Source organism: Macaca thibetana, chromosome 8 (genome assembly GCF_024542745.1).
Source record: "Macaca thibetana thibetana isolate TM-01 chromosome 8, ASM2454274v1, whole genome shotgun sequence".
NCBI classification, from domain to species: domain Eukaryota; kingdom Metazoa; phylum Chordata; class Mammalia; order Primates; family Cercopithecidae; genus Macaca; species Macaca thibetana.
In genome coordinates this window covers 6474866-6491821 of record NC_065585.1, presented here as the reverse complement: position 1 = coordinate 6491821, position 16956 = coordinate 6474866, and the positions used below count along the sequence as shown (strand labels likewise).

The 16956-nt window shown below is 46.2% G+C and overlaps 1 protein-coding gene across 1 annotated transcript in view; it reads right to left on the bottom strand.

The window, feature by feature from the left end:
• Window positions 1-16956, bottom strand: part of COL22A1 (collagen type XXII alpha 1 chain) — a 298462-nt gene that overhangs the window by 161673 nt on the left and 119833 nt on the right. The window contains exons 16-21 of the mRNA XM_050800296.1: window positions 13375-13428; window positions 11346-11390; window positions 6877-6921; window positions 6575-6604; window positions 6250-6303; window positions 2281-2334 (exon numbers count right to left, since the gene is read on the bottom strand). Of these exons, the coding sequence (XP_050656253.1) occupies window positions 2281-2334; window positions 6250-6303; window positions 6575-6604; window positions 6877-6921; window positions 11346-11390; window positions 13375-13428 (282 nt within the window). The remainder of the gene's footprint in view (window positions 1-2280; window positions 2335-6249; window positions 6304-6574; window positions 6605-6876; window positions 6922-11345; window positions 11391-13374; window positions 13429-16956) is intronic.

Sequence of the window (16956 nt, the reverse complement as noted above, 5' to 3'; positions counted from 1 at the left end):
GAGGCCTCCCCAGCCCCGTGGAACTGTGAGTCCATTAAACCTCTTTTCCTTTATAAATTACACAGTCTTGGGTATGTCTATCAGCAGTACGAAAATTGACTAATACAGAAGGTATGAGCCTGATGAGTGAGCTCTGGGCAAGATGTTCCCGCCCCACCTTAATAAGAGTAAATTAGATAAAGATGTAGATTTTAAAAACCTTCACAGTCATCTTTATATAAACAGTTCCACCCATCATCTAATTCTACTTTGGAAAAGTAACAATTGCCCAAGTTCAATGCAAAATGAAAAAAGCTTCATGTAAACATTAATTACATAAATGCACAAAGATTGTTGTTTTCTCTTAAGACTGTGCAGGAGCATGTTGAGAGAATGACAGCCATGTCAGCTGTCACATCATGCTGCCCAACCGGGGCCAAGTTCCTTCCTGAGCACTTTTTCTCCTAACAACACAGCTGGTGACGCCTTCCCCACTGTAGCAAGAAGTAAACCGGCCTGGAGAGACCAGGTGACTTGCAAGGGTCACACAGCTGCTGAGAAGTGGAGCAGTGCTCCAATCCCAGGTGCATCTTGTTCTGAAGTCCAGGATCCTTCCACTCTATGGAGGAGGGAGACACCTGGCTTTGACCCACCTGCCTGCCTCACTTGACTGACAGGGAAACTGGGGATGCTGAATGGGAAGTGGGGGCGAGTGAATCTCTGATACGGTTTGACTGTGTCCCCACCCAAATCTCATCTTGAATTGTAACTCCCACAGTTCCCACATACTGTGGGAGGAACCCGGTAGGAGGTGATTGAATTATGGGGGGATGTCTATTCCCATGCTGTTCTCATGATAGTAAATGAGCCTCAGAAGAGCCGGTGGTTTTAAAAACAGGAGTTTCCCGACACAAGCTCTCTCTTTGCCTGCTGTCATCCATGTAAGACGTAACTTGCTCCTCCTTGCCTTCTGCCATGATTGTGGGGCCTCCCCAGCCATGTGGAACTGTAAGTCCATTAAACCTTTCTCTGGTAAATTGCCCAGTCTTGGGCATGTGTTTATCAGCAGCGTAAGAACAGACTAATACAATCTCTCTCACCCAGTGCACCTTCATGATGCCTTTCTGCATCTCACCTAGCCTTAAAATAAATTATTTGTAGAATCTTGAGAATTCAAAAGGGTTATAGGAGACACAGTTCTTTGAAAACCAAAGACTGAAGTTAACTAGTGGGTAAGTACAGGTTGGAGTCAGCGCTGAATTAGAAGAGCAAGCCATCCCCTTTCAGAACTGAGGATGTGAAGTGTGATAGGGAGGCAACTCCCTTAGATGAAGTCAATCCACAGCAAAATATATGGCACCATCCACGTCACTGAGCTACAGATTGTCCAGGCTAAGAGAGGCCATATGTGGGATGAGGGCTGCCTCTCCCAGATGCCAGGACTCCATTCCCACCCACCCATCAGTGGTGTAAACCTCCAGAGGCAGGAAGCTCACTGGTCCCTGGAGCTACCTGTCCCGTCTGTGGATGCCTTTGGCCCTCAGATTGTTAACCATGTGAACTAGTAAAAAGTGGTACAAGCTTAAGGGTTACAGTTCAAAAAATGTGAGCTGACTTCCTGCCCTGTGCCAGGCACCTTGGTGGGAACTGGGGACACAGAGTTGAGTCTGGCTTTCAGTCCAGTTTGCTGTGGGAGCATCGGAGGGGATGGGGGTACAACCCAAGCATGCTTCTGCAGCCTTCCTCAGAATGTACGGCATTGTTTCAAGAGCTGAACTTACTGGTGAATTATACCCTTACAGTGTACACAATCTAGATAGGAAAACAGGTGCTTAATTAAATTAATTAAATACCATGATACATCATATTCAATAGCATGGATATATTAGATGCACAGCTGTATCATTTCACCCCTACTTTTTCTCACTTTTCTCAAGACTTAGCTTAAATATCATCTCCTTCAAGAAGCCCCCCAGGCTGGGTCAGTTGCCTCTTCTCTGTGTACCCTCAGCACTGGGCTTCCCCGCTCTGGGGCTGGGATCACCCAGTGGATTCATGTCTCTCTATATGACTCGTGGCAGACAACTGACTGATCTCCATGTCCCAGAGGCCCAACTCAAGGCAGAACACATAGTAGAACCTCAACCATGTTTGATGAACTGAATCCAACCCTTCATTCTACTTCCAATATTCATTTCAAGCCCCTGAAACTGACACTGTCTATCTTCTCTGCATGGCATTATAAAATAGGGACCAGTGTGGGTGAGCTGAGGAATCACAAAGAAAAGAGAGTTTACTTACTCGGAGACCTTGCAAACCAGGAGGTCCATCCCTGCCTTCTGGGCCTATTGGACCCTTTAGGAGAAACACAAAGGAAAAAGAGAGAGAAACACAATGGTAAATGCAGGGCTTAAATTCTAAAGCTTAGGCTTCAGAATCTCACCCTCATTGAATAGTGTAATACCATCCTGTTCCAATGGAGAAATTGGGAGGTCCCATTGTCTCAAACCGATAACACTTTAAAACATGTACATCTATCTGATCTGATTAAGTATGTTGAACAGTTAGGATGTAAGAAACATAGTTCATACTTTATCCTGAGTACTGTAAGCATCCAATAGCTTGCTTTAGTGGTTTGCACAAAGCACACAGAAACAAATTGGAACCTAAGTGTCTTTGATTCTAAGCCCAGTGCCCTTTCCCTGTAGACTGCTGGCTCAGAAAGAATTGGCATAGACTATCTGACCCTCAGGCAACGGTGATATGCAAAACATGACAGTCTGGACAAATGAATGAAATTGTTAGGAAAGATCAATTTCAATTAACCAAGGAACATTGGTGCAGGGAGGGGTCATACTGACCTCATTCACATCCTGCCCCCTCGTCCTGCCTCGATTCTGCCGCATGAGCTCAGGCAAGTCACTTGGTGCCGTTAAACCTCAGTTATCTCACCTCTGAAGTGGGGATGATACAACCAACTACTGAGCAGTTATGAATGGGTTCTAAAGTTGGGGCACAGCACCCAGGTCCTCTGACAGAACCCTGATTTTTTCCATAGAATGAGGCATACCATGTGAGTGGGAAACTGAAACCCTAAGCTTAAGCTGTGACTCTATCACCACTTCCAGGTGAATTTGGCCAGAAATGCCCTCTCTGCACTTCAGTTTCCCCACCTTCAATAAATATTATTTTCCTGATGATCATACTAATAGCTACTGCTGCTAAATTTTGCGTAACTATACGTGACCAAGCTGCATTTAGGTCAAAGGTCTTTTCTCTTAATAACGCCATGTAAATGAATAAATCAATGGACAAACTGCAGTAATTAAAGGTGTGGATCTCTCTTCCTAACAAGGAGTCTGTTGAGCTCAGGACACACAGAAAGAGAAGGCCCTAAAGGCACGTGTCTTTTAAGCGTCAAGAAATGCCTGGCATTGATCTACATGGCTGGCCCTTTAGTGGCTCCACCAGACGTTGGTAAAACTATCAGAGCCTCTTTCATCTTGGGGAAAGGATGAAAGATGCCAGCATTTGGATGCAGAATGCTGAACACTGTTTCCATTTCGAGAATGGGATATATTTTCCTCTCTCTGGGATTGCTGAACACAAACTCAAAATTTTCCATTCTCGACAGAAGTCACTGAAGCCAGCTTCTCAATTCAATTCAATCCAATGAATATTTAGAAAGTAACTGCTCTGCAGAAGGCCCCGAGCTAGGTGCTGCCAGGGATTCAAAAGCAGATAGAAGTGACAATTGATATCAGCATTGGGCTCAGTCAGGCTCCATGGCTCTCTGCTTCAGAGAGCAGCTCATTTAACCTCATAGTATGTTTACATAAGATGCCGCTGCGGCAGATTTCCAAGTTAGGGGTGAATCGAATGAGGATCAGAGATTAAGCAATGTCACCAAAGCCACAAAATTACTTGGTGGACCATAAAATCAGGTGCTCTAGTTCCTAATCCCAAGTGCCTTCCATGGCTCTATTTCTGTAAGCTCACACTACAGTCAGGTTCACTTTCGTGGCCCTCTTGAACACCTGTTGCAGGGCTAGCTCTACAAGCGTGTGTTAAGTTCCCACCATGTGATAAACTCTGTGGATTGAGAGACGGGGGAGATATTGGTCCTCGCCTAAAGAATCTTATAGTCTTGGGCCTCTCATTACTGTTCTTCTCTTAATAAGGACTTTAGTTAGGCTGTTTGCTTTTTGAACACTCCCAAGGGAGTCTTATCAATAACATCATGTATTGTACTAAATCCCATTCTGTCTAGGCTAGAGGACATCTTCAGAACCATGGGCAACCCTGTTGGACAACAAGCCAAGATATTCTGAATTTTGAAAGTAGGTAGGTTCAAGACCCTCCCCATGTCCTGTATAACGGACCCTAGAAATGATACAAGCAGGGGATTCCCATTCATCATCTAGAATTTGCAAATATTTATTTGCAGTTATTTCTTTTTTCACATAGCTGCTTCTTCAGACTCTGAAGTTGCCTCATCCCTGTATCTTCAGCCTCAGTATTTTGCTTGATATAAGGTAGGTGGTAACAAACATTTGAGGTTTCTTCCTTCTCTCCCTCCCTCATTTACCATAACAAAATCTAGGTAAAGGGAAAGGACTACCCACATATTTTCATCTCAGGAAGAGGCCAAGAAGTTTGCCTCATGATTAAGCAGAACTAGCTCTCTCTAGCTGCTGCTTCTGTAGTGGGGGCCATGAAATAAAGTAATTCCCCCTTACGCAGCTCAGAGGAAGTATTGTGAACTCCATGGTGAAAACAGCAGAGGCTGCACAGTCAGATCTGGGTTCAAGTTCAGTTCTGCTTCTCAATAGTTATGTGACTTTGTGCAAACCACTCAATGTCTGTGCACTAAGTTTTCATTGGTAAAACATGAAAAATAACATCTTCACCCTTGCAAACTTAATAGGCATATATTTGCACAAGAAAACATACTATTGCCGGGCATGATGGCTCACGCCTGTAATCCCAGCACTCTGGGAGGCCAAGACGGGTGGATCACGAGGTCAGGAGATTGAGACCACGGTGAAACCCCGTCTCTACTAAAAATACAAAAAATTAGCTGGGTGTGGTGGCGGGCGCCTGTAGTCCCAGCTACTCAGGAGGCTGAGGCAGGAGAATGGTGTGAACCCGGGAGGTGGAGCTTGCAGTGAGCTGAGATCACACCACTGTACTCCAGCCTGGGTGACAGAGCAAGACTCCATCTCAAACAAAAAAAAAAAAAGAAAGAAAAAGAAAACATACTATAGTATAGACCTTCAATATTTGCCAATAATAGATCTGAAATATACATGTATATATGCATAGAAAGGTAAATACTGAAACACGCTGCTTTCTCTGCATTATCTAGTTTAAATCTCTCAACAGTTACAACAATTGTGGGCAGCTCTGGAAACTGAACCTGGATTGGTCACAGAGACATAAGTTAGATATTCTGATCTAAAATCTTTGATATAAAATTGTTCCAATTTTCCTAGAAGTAAACATCCCTTAAGTTTCTTCCAGTTTTACCCCAGCAAAAACATATAAATACATCCTCATAAAGAGTGGGCCTCAATAGCTTAAAATAAATCTGATCTATGTTCATTTATAAGTCAGTTATTTTATTCCTTTCAATAAAATACAGTAACTTGAAAGCAACAGCAGCACATTGCCAGAAGAAGCAACTTTAAAGCAGTGACCCTGTGGAGTGTACTGTATTCTCATTAATTATCCTCGATATCTGAACTCACATCATAAGATAATCACAAGGGCCTTTTGGATGGCCTCTTCCCAACTGGTTATTTGCATAACATTAAATTCTTAACAGAGGGAGAAACCAGAGGCTGAAATGTCCCAGGCCACTGCAAAGTCAGAACTGACCAGAAACATGGGGAAAGTGAGTAGGTTGGAAATGATTCAATCAGCATGTAAGTGTCCAAAGTTTTTATTCTACTTCATCTGAAAGGAAAATGAAAAATCAAACTGAATCCCCAGAAACCCCCACCACAGCCAACTGGGGACTGGGGGCTCTGAAAGTAGGGTGCCTGCACTTCATTCTCATTCCACACATGGCAACTGTGTGATGTGCAGCGTTATCCCACCTCTTCCAGGCTCAGTTTTTCCTATGTGAGATGTGACCACAACAGCACCTCCCACTCAGGTGATGCGGAGGCACTTGAGATAATGCCATGCTCAGCACTGGGAATGACTATGATCTTCCAAACCCAGAATTGTGCAGAGCAAACCCTGCGCGGGAGAGGGACAACTTACCGGAGCTCCTGGAGGCCCAGGGGGGCCTTGGTGACCTCTGGGTCCTGGAGCTCCCTGGTAACACAAGCCAAACATGTGTTTAGTCATGACTTTTCCTCCATATGATCAGGCCCACCACTACCCATGGCCCTTTCCTGACTCAAAGTTTACTTTCCAAGTTCTCGATAGGGAGCAGAGGTCTGGGAGTGGGTATTTGCATTCCTGGCAGAAAGGCAACGGGAGTCTGAAAGGCTCCATCTGAGCTCAGCCTGAGATCATGGTTGTGGCTTCTCTGTTTCTGCTGTGACCTAAATCCCCATGAGAAGAGGACGCGTGTGCCTCTTACCTGTTCCCCTTTCAAGCCCTCTCGCTGCACCTGAGAGACAAAGCAAGCATTAGCAAAGGTGCTGGCCTTTCCGCGCCCACAGTCAACCTCTCTCAGCTGCACTAAGGCCTTTCATTCACAAGCCATGCTGTCACGCCGTGCCTCCTGACTCTTCTCTGATTCTGCCCCATTTTGAGTGTTGAAAATCTCCTATCCAACCCATGTCCTTAGAAGAGCGCTGCCTTATTCTTAGCGGTGAAGATCATCCAACAACCCAATCCCACCAGCGCCTGCATCTATGATTCCAACCGCTGGTGACTCACCACCGAGCCTGGTACACCAGGCAGGCCCGCAGGTCCCACGTCACCCTGCACAGAAACAACAAATATTTCAGCGTAGTTACTGGTGCCACCTTCTGCGGCGGTCCCATCCCTCCGAGGCTCATTCTTGCAAGCCCAGGGGACTGCACCCTTCCCTGTTCACCACCACACATATCTTCATCTTGCCCGGGCCTGCTGTCTTGTGATGTTCTCAAAGTTCGGGGTCTGATCCTCATCTCTGCCTCAGGTCTTAAGCTTCTTGCGGGCAGGAGTCTTATTTTCTATTTTGTGCACATCCAATCTAGTGCCTAGATTTGGGTCATGTTCCATGAACACCTCATGGCCTTCACCAGCCTCTGCTGCCTGAAAGCAGCCTCGTTGAACCCCTGCCCGCACCAGCCACTGTCTCTGCACTGTGAGAGCCGTGACGATATATTTTGGCATGTCTCTTGTGCCAGGTTCATAGCTCCGTACACAATCAGCGTTCAGTAAGTATTTATCAAATAAGTAACTAAAAATGCGGCACTGCTTCTCATCCATTTTCATTACGTCACTTTATACACAAGGCTTGTCTCCTGCCTCCTCCTACTTGGTCTCCAGGTTCCCTGGGCTACGACGGCTGTGGCCTGACCAGATGTTCCAGGGTGTGTGCTACAACTTGGTCCTAAATGAAGCGTATTTGTCAATTTTGATCACAGAAAAATCTTTAGTTTCTACGGTGCCTTATGGCTAAAGCAAGGGAAATACTTATAGCCAATGTCTCCACACATGACGTAGGGACATATCTTTTCCTTTTACCTAGAGCTTAGCTCAGGGAGCATGGCAAACATTCAAAAGCTGTTGTTAATGAAGCTGGTAAATGAATAAATGAATCACCAATTAAAGCTGACGGCATCTATTAGTTCTTAAGGCTAAGGGGGAAGAGTGAATGGCTCAAGACACACCCTCACTGCCTTGGGGATTCTATTCCATGGACAGGAAATGTTTCTTCTGAGACCAAAATGGATACATTCACAATGTGCCTTCCAACGCCCTGTCTCCCATCCCCAACCGAGACCTGGAAAAATCACCTGCTTTTCACAACATCCAGTGTTTTTCTAAAAATCCCTATTCATCATATTTTATGTCAAAAGTCTTGAGTGACAGTTTTCTTTATTGTATCTTCCTGTTTCTCACATATAGAAATTGAGTCCTGCCTCAGAAATATTTCTCTTCTGTTTTATTTTTTCCATGCTACCACTACCCCTGCACACATGTGCACCCACACGAGCACATATTCTCACACACGCGTGCTTGCACACACACTGCATTTACCACTCTATAGCCCCTGCAGGCACTTCCATGACATGAACGAGTGAAGATCTCCATACACTCAGATCCCAGCGCGGATAGCAAGGTATTTCTTCATGAACATCCTTCAACTCCTCCAAGCTGACTTAGATTTTCCCTAGACTCCCACAAACCTTATTCATATCTTGGTAATAGAAGATTGTTAGAAAACATTCTGAGCTATACTCTCTCTCTCTCTCTGTGTGTGTGTGTGTGTGTGTGTGTGTGTGTGTGTGTGTGTGTGTGTAGGGAGAGACAGAGAGAACGGCTGAATAATGAATCTTTTGAGGTTCAAAATCATGTCTTTTGTTATGACTACTTTGTGTCACTGTTACATTCACCTCTGTTGGTTTCATTGTTGTATTTCTCATAATATTATTGTTGTATTACGCCACAAAAAGTGAGCTTCCAATAAGTTATGAAATCAGTTAATCAATACATGCTTTAATTATTTTCAACTCACCATATAAGCGCCAATGTTCCAACAAATTGGGTAGGAGACTAAGACCCTAGCATCCATCCCTAACAACTGTATGTATACAGCTAATAGTTACTGGAGAAACTCTGCTTTCCAGGCTCTTCTCCAAGGACTGGACATGGATTCACTCTCATTCCCTATGACACTATCTTTCCTGTCTTAAAGATGAGGAAACTGGGGCACAGAGGCACTGAGTAACTTGTCCGAGGTCGGAACTCTAGTAAATAATAGGACCAATAGTCTTTCCTAGAATCAGTTTCTTCCCACGACATGGGGGACACATTTTTGTAAAGATCAGTTGTGGCCACTGTGGTGGCCGGTCTCCATGACGGTCCCCCGCAGTCCCTGCTTCCTCCATGTACTTTTGTGCAGGGACTTCCCACACCATCCCCATTCCTCTATGTGACTAACAGCAACAGCAGACGTGCTGGGAGGTGACTTCCAAGATTAGGTGATAAAAATGACTGTAGCTTCCGTCTCAGACTCCCTCCTTTCCCCCAACCTTGAATCAGTCACTGCTCACTTTTGGGGAGCAATTTCCCTTTCTGTGCACAGTACCATGGAGAAGCCCATGTAATAGGGAAGTAACCATCTCTGGCCAACAGCTGTCAAGAAACTCAGGCCTGTCCGTGACCACATGAGTGAGCCTGGAAGTAGATTCTCCAGCCCCAGTGGACCCTTGAGATAACCGTGAATGCATCCCCACTGACAGCCTGACTGCCTCTCAGGAGAGACCGTGAAGCCGAACAATCCAGCCATGCCATTCCCAGATTCCTGCCCTCAGAATCGTGTGAGATCACACATGATTGTATCCAACTACTATGTTTCAGGATGATTTATTACACAGCAGTAGGTAACTAGTGCAATCATAGACCCAATCTAGTAAAATCATTAAAAGGGCATAAAAATGCATCCCGTGATATTTAGATCTGCAGTAAATCATCGAATGGACAGGCAGATAATATGATAGGCCTTGGTCGATAATCAGATTCATTTTGGGTCTTGGGCAAGAAACTGTAATTTTCTAGACTTGTGTCTATTATCTGTAAAATGAAGCGGTTTAAAAAGACCAACTCTACAATTACAGTGACTTTCCCAAATTGTGTAGCATCTAAGATTTGTCTCAAGGATGTGATCTCAGAATGAGATGAGAGGCACCGTACACCTGAGCCTCACTGGTTTCTTAATTATTTCAATGAAAATCCCAAAATCATGTCATGGTCCTTGACCTTCTCCTCCCATTTCTGCTGCACTTATCAGAATAAGAAATAATAACTCAGCAATTTCCCAAATATGAAGGGCAAAACCAAATCTCTAAATAAGGTGGAAGGTTGAAACTTATAACACACACCACACACACACACAAACACACACATACGCAGCAGCAAGAAATAGAGTCATCACCTAGATCCAGACTTCAAGGCTCATTCCCTCTTCGTGACTTGAAATAAACTACTTATTTTAGGACTTAGCATCCCCTGTCAAGGAACTGCAAGAATATATTAAAATCCTGACACCAGGATAATATAACAATGTACATCTCAACTCTAAAAATACTTAGGAGAGAGAATAATGAACTCGGCTAGCTCTGAAGCCCGAGTGAGTGAGTTTGGAAGACATTAACATTCTCCAGCCCCCATCCTAAGCTGAGGTCTTTGTCAGCCTGTACTATTTATTTATTTATAACAGATACCTTGTCTGCTTCCATAAGGAGTTGGAGCAGACTTCTCCCGCATTTAGAGCATATGCTGGGAACCAGTATGAGTCACACAACGACCTTCACCTGAACTCTGCAGTGAGCCACTCCAAGAAGTAAGCGATGCAGCTCGGGTCTCAGCCGTCTGAGCTGAGTAGGATGTCTCCTGTCTCAGCCCCTTCTCTCTCCCCAGCTGTTTTCCAACCCAATGTCTGATGCCTTCCTAAGGGCCTGTCTAGAAACCTGGAAGAATGTCATCCTCTTGTACTTGAACGCAGGCTATGTCTCGTCACCCCTCCTATGCCAATCCAGAATACAACATCGCACCTTCTCTTTTTCCTTCTTTGTTACCCTCAATGCTTAGGAAAGCTATTTTCATGGACATTTTTGTAGGCCCTTCACATTTTGCAAAGAATGTTTACCTGCCACTGTTGCATCTGAGATGCAGAAATTCTTAGCAGCAAATTTACTTCATTAAGCCTGGAAGATATTCTAAAATAGATGACCAATATAATAAGATACGACCCTTATTTTGTTTTTTAAATACCTAGGCCTTTTTCAGGATTCTGATTCTGATTTTTAAAAATTGCAAAATGTAGTAGAGAAGGAGAAAAGAAGAGGAAGAGAAAAGGAAAAAGTTTTTGTAAGATTTTTTAATATTTATAGCCTCCCTATTTCAAAAAGCATTGTCAGTAGCATAATATTATAATGCATCTAAATATTATATAATAGAACTTTTTTTTGCTTTTCAAATGGATTTTTATTCCTAAAAGTAGACAAAAAAATTCAACATGATAGCCAGAAATGTATTATGTAAGTTCCTGATGCCCCAGCCACCACCCTTTGTGTGTGCTTTGTTCCCAGAGTTGCCACCCAGGCCCCTTCCCTGCACCTGATTTGCCAAGGTGGGCAGTCCCCGCACCTGACTGCCCAGGGCACAGAGCCCTCAACAGCCCCAGGCTTGCTCACCTTTTCTCCCTGGGGTCCTGCCACACCAGGAGGGCCAGGCCTGCCCTGGAGGAAAGAAAGAAAAGGCAGATTATGATGGGCACTAGGGATACAATAGTGGGGAGTTGGGGAGAAAGAAGTTGAAAGACAGCTCCCCACTGTGGCTGGACTTTTCTTCAGAAGCCAAAGTCCCTTTAGACCTGACTTTCTGGACTGCGTTTATTGCTAGAAAGTTCTTCCTCAAATAACCTAAGCTCCCTACCTCCATGCTTTCTCGTCTGCAGTTGCGCTGGTTCTGCAGCATGGATAACACATTCTGAGAAAACAAAGAACCCCTTCCTTAGGAATATGAGGGCCTGGGCAAGAGAAAGAAGAAGCACATAATCAGGACCTGCCCCGGCCCAGGGAGCACAGAAGGCAGAGTCTGGTGGAGTCGAAGGAAATCCTTAGAGCTGAGGACTGGTGAGGCACCAGGGAAGAGGGAAGGGCCACCCAGACTCTGGCCAGGAATAGTTAGGGCCACAGGGAAACCAAAGTCCCAGAGGGCTGGTACAGGGGACGCTGAAGACTCGTCCCTCCTGCTCTTCAATGTCCCCACTGGGAAGCCTTCCACGAGCTGCCAAGAGAATGCCTGAGCTTCTCCACCTCCTGCAGGAGCGGGGTGTGGGAGCGGCCCAGGAGCCACAGCACAGAGCACAGGGCAGTCCTCAGCCAGCGTCCTCACAGACCCCAGAGAGGGCCTGGAGGGCAGCTGCACAGTCAATCTCCGTCCATGGACAGAGGGCTTTGTATAGGAAAAGATCCTAAGGACACAGACATGGGCTCAAGGATGCATGCAAAGCACCCTCACTTCCTCTTTACTCTGAACAACAAAGATCTGTAACCCCACTGCGCTGGCTTCCCCTGCACCCTGAGACCCTCGCCGGCCGCCCCACACTACCAGCGTTAGCTCTGTGTGCTATATTCACACCATAGACCATTAACTGGTCACTTGAGTCAGGCCTTTGGTGAATATTTTTTTAAATGGTTCCATGTTTATGATACAATGTTGAGGGAAGAAAAGCAAGACATAAAAAGTATGATTCCAATTTGTTACATGACAACAATAAATACAAATCCAGATATTTGTGGGAGATGGAATGAACTATAAGTTTAATTTATATTAATATAGTATCAGAATATTTATTGTAATTCATTGACATTGGATATAATTAATGTATATATATTTATCTATGTTTTCATATTTATATAAATAAATATATTAATTGATATGTATGTTAAATTACGCTATGCAACACAGCATTTGACTAATTGGCTTTAACACGAATGTATGATTTTAGGCTTTATTTCATTTGAATTTTAAATTTAAATATGTAAATGTAGTTTCTTTTGGAATAGATGATACGTTCACCTGGTTCGAAATTGAAGTGCGTAAACATTTAAAGCCCCCTTCTGGGGGCAACCAAGCCGTAAGATTATCATCGTCTTGTTTATTCTTCCAGAGACAGTCTCTGAAAGTCACAGATGCATTTTCCCCCACACCATTCCGAACACTTTTATTTTCCACTGAACCACGTCTTGCAGACCCCTCACATCAGTGCATCCAGAGTTTCTTCATGAATGTCCTCAGCCCCATAGCACTCTCTGTGTCAATGCCTCCTGATTTATTTAACTAGCTTTGTCCTGAGGAGCACTGGGGCTGTCTTGAATCTTTCCCTCTGGGGACAAGATGACAATGAGCGCTGCTTACACACATCACCTTGAAAACGTGCGCGTGGTCAGAGGCCTTTACATTATGATAACGCATCACCTTACCTGATGTAAAATGGATTTCAAGTGGTCTATGCACTGGGATCCCTCCAGCTCTGGGGTTCGCAGAGTCAACCTACGGCTACGCAGCTGGGGTCTGGTCCTAAGCCTCCTGCAGCCTCCAGCTGAGCAAGGAGTAGGCCCAGGTGCTGAGGCTCTGTGGAGCTTCATGTGGGGTCCAGTCATCCCCATCCTCTGACCACTGATGAAACCTAGCCCAACAGTGCCAGCACACACTTACCTGCTGTCCTGCATCCCCAGGCTTCCCGGGAAATCCATCCAGGCCTCGCTCTCCCTGGCAAAAGAAGGAAAATGGAGAAATAAAGAGCAGGTAAGTGACCATAGGCAGTGGCCCAGCGCACATCCCCGCAGTGACCATCATGGACAAGGAGGGCGGGGAGAAGGTGCCAAACACACACGAGTACGCACGCACGCGCGTGCGCACACACGCACACATACACACACACAGCAGCCCTAGACAGGATTTGCACTGGAGGACAAGGAACATAGGTCAAAGGTCAGAACAACTGGAGTCATCTCTCTGCTTTTTACTTTTCGAATCTGTGGCCAAGAGATGGCCACGTGGCTTCTGTGAGCCACACAGTCTCTTCATCTCACGGTTTTTCATGGGGGTCAAACAAAGCCATGAGTGAGTGGGGTCTGTAATGCAGTTCATAAAATTGCAGGTGTATTTTATGCATCATTCATTTGTCCAGGAAACATATGTGAACACGTACCATGTCCTCAGTGCTCAACATAGACGTCAGAGTGAACTGCTGGCTAGCGGTAAGCCGCCATCTGCACATTCATCTGTTTACATTCAGACAGAGCTGACTGTCTTACTAGCCATGGGATCGTGGGCAGTCATTTCACCTCTCTGAGAGTGTTTTGATTACTATGGGGATGATAATAACCCCTTCCTCAAAAGATATCTATGACTCTCAAAAAAAAAAAAAAAAAAAAAAAAAAAAGAAAGAAAACAAAAGGCCGGGCGTAGTAGCTCACACCTGTAATCCCAGCACTTTGGGAGGCCGAGGCAAGCAGATCACCTGAGGTCAGGAGTTAGAGACCAGCCTGGCCAACATGGTGAAATCCCATCTCTACTAAAAATACAAAAATTAGCCAGGTGTGGTGGCACGTGCCTGTAATCCCAGCTACTTGGGAGGCTGAGGCATGAGAATCTCTTGTACCTGGGAGACAGAAGCTACAGTGAGTCGAGATTGTGCCACTGCTCTCCAGCCTGGGTGACAGAGTGAGACTCTCTCCAAAAAAAAAAAAAAAAGATCCCTATGACCAAGTCCCCAGAGAGAACGCTCCTGCTGAGGACAGGTGAGGACAGGTGAGGATAGGCGAGGATAGGCGAGGATAGGCGAGGATAGGCGAAGATGGGTAGTGAGTAAGTGCTAGAGTCTTGCCCGAGCTGTGCCCTGATTTTCTTGAGCCAACTCCCAGGTGCTGGTGCGTTCAAGTCCTGGGCTAACTCAGGCCTGGTGTTCCCAGCTGGGGTCCTTCTTTCAGGTGGGCTGCAAGAACTCAGTTGGGCAGACACTCCAAACGGTGGGTTCAGACTTGTGTGAACGGTCTCCCACCCGCACCCCAGCAGCCACCACTGCCTTCTTCAGGCTCCTCAGACACAGCCACTTTGTTCCCACTTCTGCTTTCACTGCCTCCTGTTCCCTCCACCGCTTCCTCTGTACCCTTCGGGACTCAGATTCGGTGTCCCCTCCTGACCTTTTAATCTAAATGAGAGGCTCTCTTCGGCTGCAGCATGGTCTCATTTTCTTCTTCCTCATCTCCCTTAATTCAATTTGCATCTATTATCCGTGCACACGCGCCTCCCCACTCACACGAGGACAGGAAGTGCGTTCACTCTTTTTGTTCTTGCGCTCCCAGAGCCTCAGTGTGAGCCCTGCTGACATTTACTGAATGACTGGAAGATTATACATACAAATTCTGTTGAACTCTCCTTCTATTTCTTTGTAACCCCATTTCCCAAGTGGTGATTTCTTTGCTTCTTTTTCCGTTAAAGGTTGCTTCCTCTCTCAGGATGCTGTTTTTCTTCCAGAGGTTACAGATTCCCAGTTTTCTCCTCGGGGCTGCTGTGCTCACCGTGGGTGGCCGCCCGCTGGTGGACACTGATTCTATTCACTGCCGCTCTGGGGATGGCAGGGCAGGTGGAACCTCCCGCGGGTGGCAAGCAGAGGAAGGTTTTCTTCCTGTGTGGCTGCTCCTATCCCTCCCAGGGCTTGCTGACTACCTGCAGACTGGGTCTCTCCCTTCATCTGGAAACAAATACTGAGGCTTCCTACTGCCCAGGATAGGCAGGGAATGGGGCAGGGGCTGCCTGACTCTGCGTCTCCAAGCGCAGGAAACCAGTGAGTCATTGACGCCTGCCCCAGGGTCCCCCCATTCCCCATCCCCACTGATGTCCACTTGGGGGTGGCCCCGACCCTCTTTGGGCTCTGCAGTTCAGCTTGCAGGCCCCTGGCCTTGCATCTATGTAAACTTAATCCTACATGTTTTCTCTCTTTCAGAAATTATCTTAAAATTCCAGAACATTGATGTATACATGTATTTTCAATCACAATTACACACTAATCTTTCAAAAAGGCTTTCCCGGTGGCTCATGCCTATAATCCCAGCACTTTGGGAGGCTGAGGCAGGCAAATCACCTGAGGTCAGGAGTTCAAGACCAGCCTGGCTAACATGGTGAAACCCCATCTCTACTAAAAAATACAAAAAAATTAGCCTGTAGTGCCCGCTACTCAGGAGGCAGGAGAATCGCTTAAACCTGAGAGGCAGAGGTTGCAGTGAGCCGAGATCATGCCACTGCTCTCCAGCCTGGGCGACAGAGTGAGACTCTGTCTCAAAACAAAATAAAAATAATAAAAATAAAAAGTCTTTCCATCACATGACACTTCGGGCGAATGGTGAGAGGAGCTGCCTGGGTTTCGTCTCTGCCAAGTGATTCCACATCTGTCATTATATCATCTCCTTCAAACTCTGTGAGGTTGGCGGGCCCAAGCACCAACAAGAGATGAGGAAACTGAGGCCCGAGGAGGTGAAGCCACTTCACCCCAGCTGCGTGTGCTGGCACTGGCGCCAGAACGGGCCCCCCAGTCCTTTCATCTGTGGTTTCTTTCTACTGCCTCGGAGCGGGAGGGTCAGAGCAGAGTCCCTGGAGGAGCAGGCAGGGTTCCCGCTGTGGGGCCCGGGCTGGTGAGTGGACAAGGGTCTCCAAGCCCACGGACTCTCACCCACTACCTCTAGATGAGGAAACTGGTAGCCCTAGGGTGCACCTTGTCCAAGGGTACATAGAAACTTAGTGGTGACACCAGGACTCAAATCGAGGTCTCCTGATTTCCAGTCCTGAGCATGCTTCCTTGCAACAGGCCACCCTACTGAAGATCACTGTAAAGAACATGGCTGTGCTTTGGTCAATGAATAGGCTGGGGCAGACATCTGGGCCTGAGTGACTCAGTGAGTTTGGAATGCAGGCGCACAATTCCATGTATATTGGAAACACAGCTATGGAGTCACAACATGGGAAGGCCATCCCTTGGCCCTAGGCTGCTACTGTCTGTAAAAGGTATAATTGCCCTGTTGACACTGTGCAGGTGCAGTCACACCCAGAGAAAGAGAGAGAGCCAAAGCTGTCTGTCTTGCAGACAGAGAGGAGAGAGCCAGGACACAGCTCAGCTTGCTTGTGCCCAGAGAGAGAAAGAGTGAAGCTGCCGACCCTGAAGGCAGGGAGAGCCGGCTGCACAGCTGTGTGTCCTCTCAGCAGAGAGGAGCCAAAGGGCTAAGCAGCCGAGACAGAGCA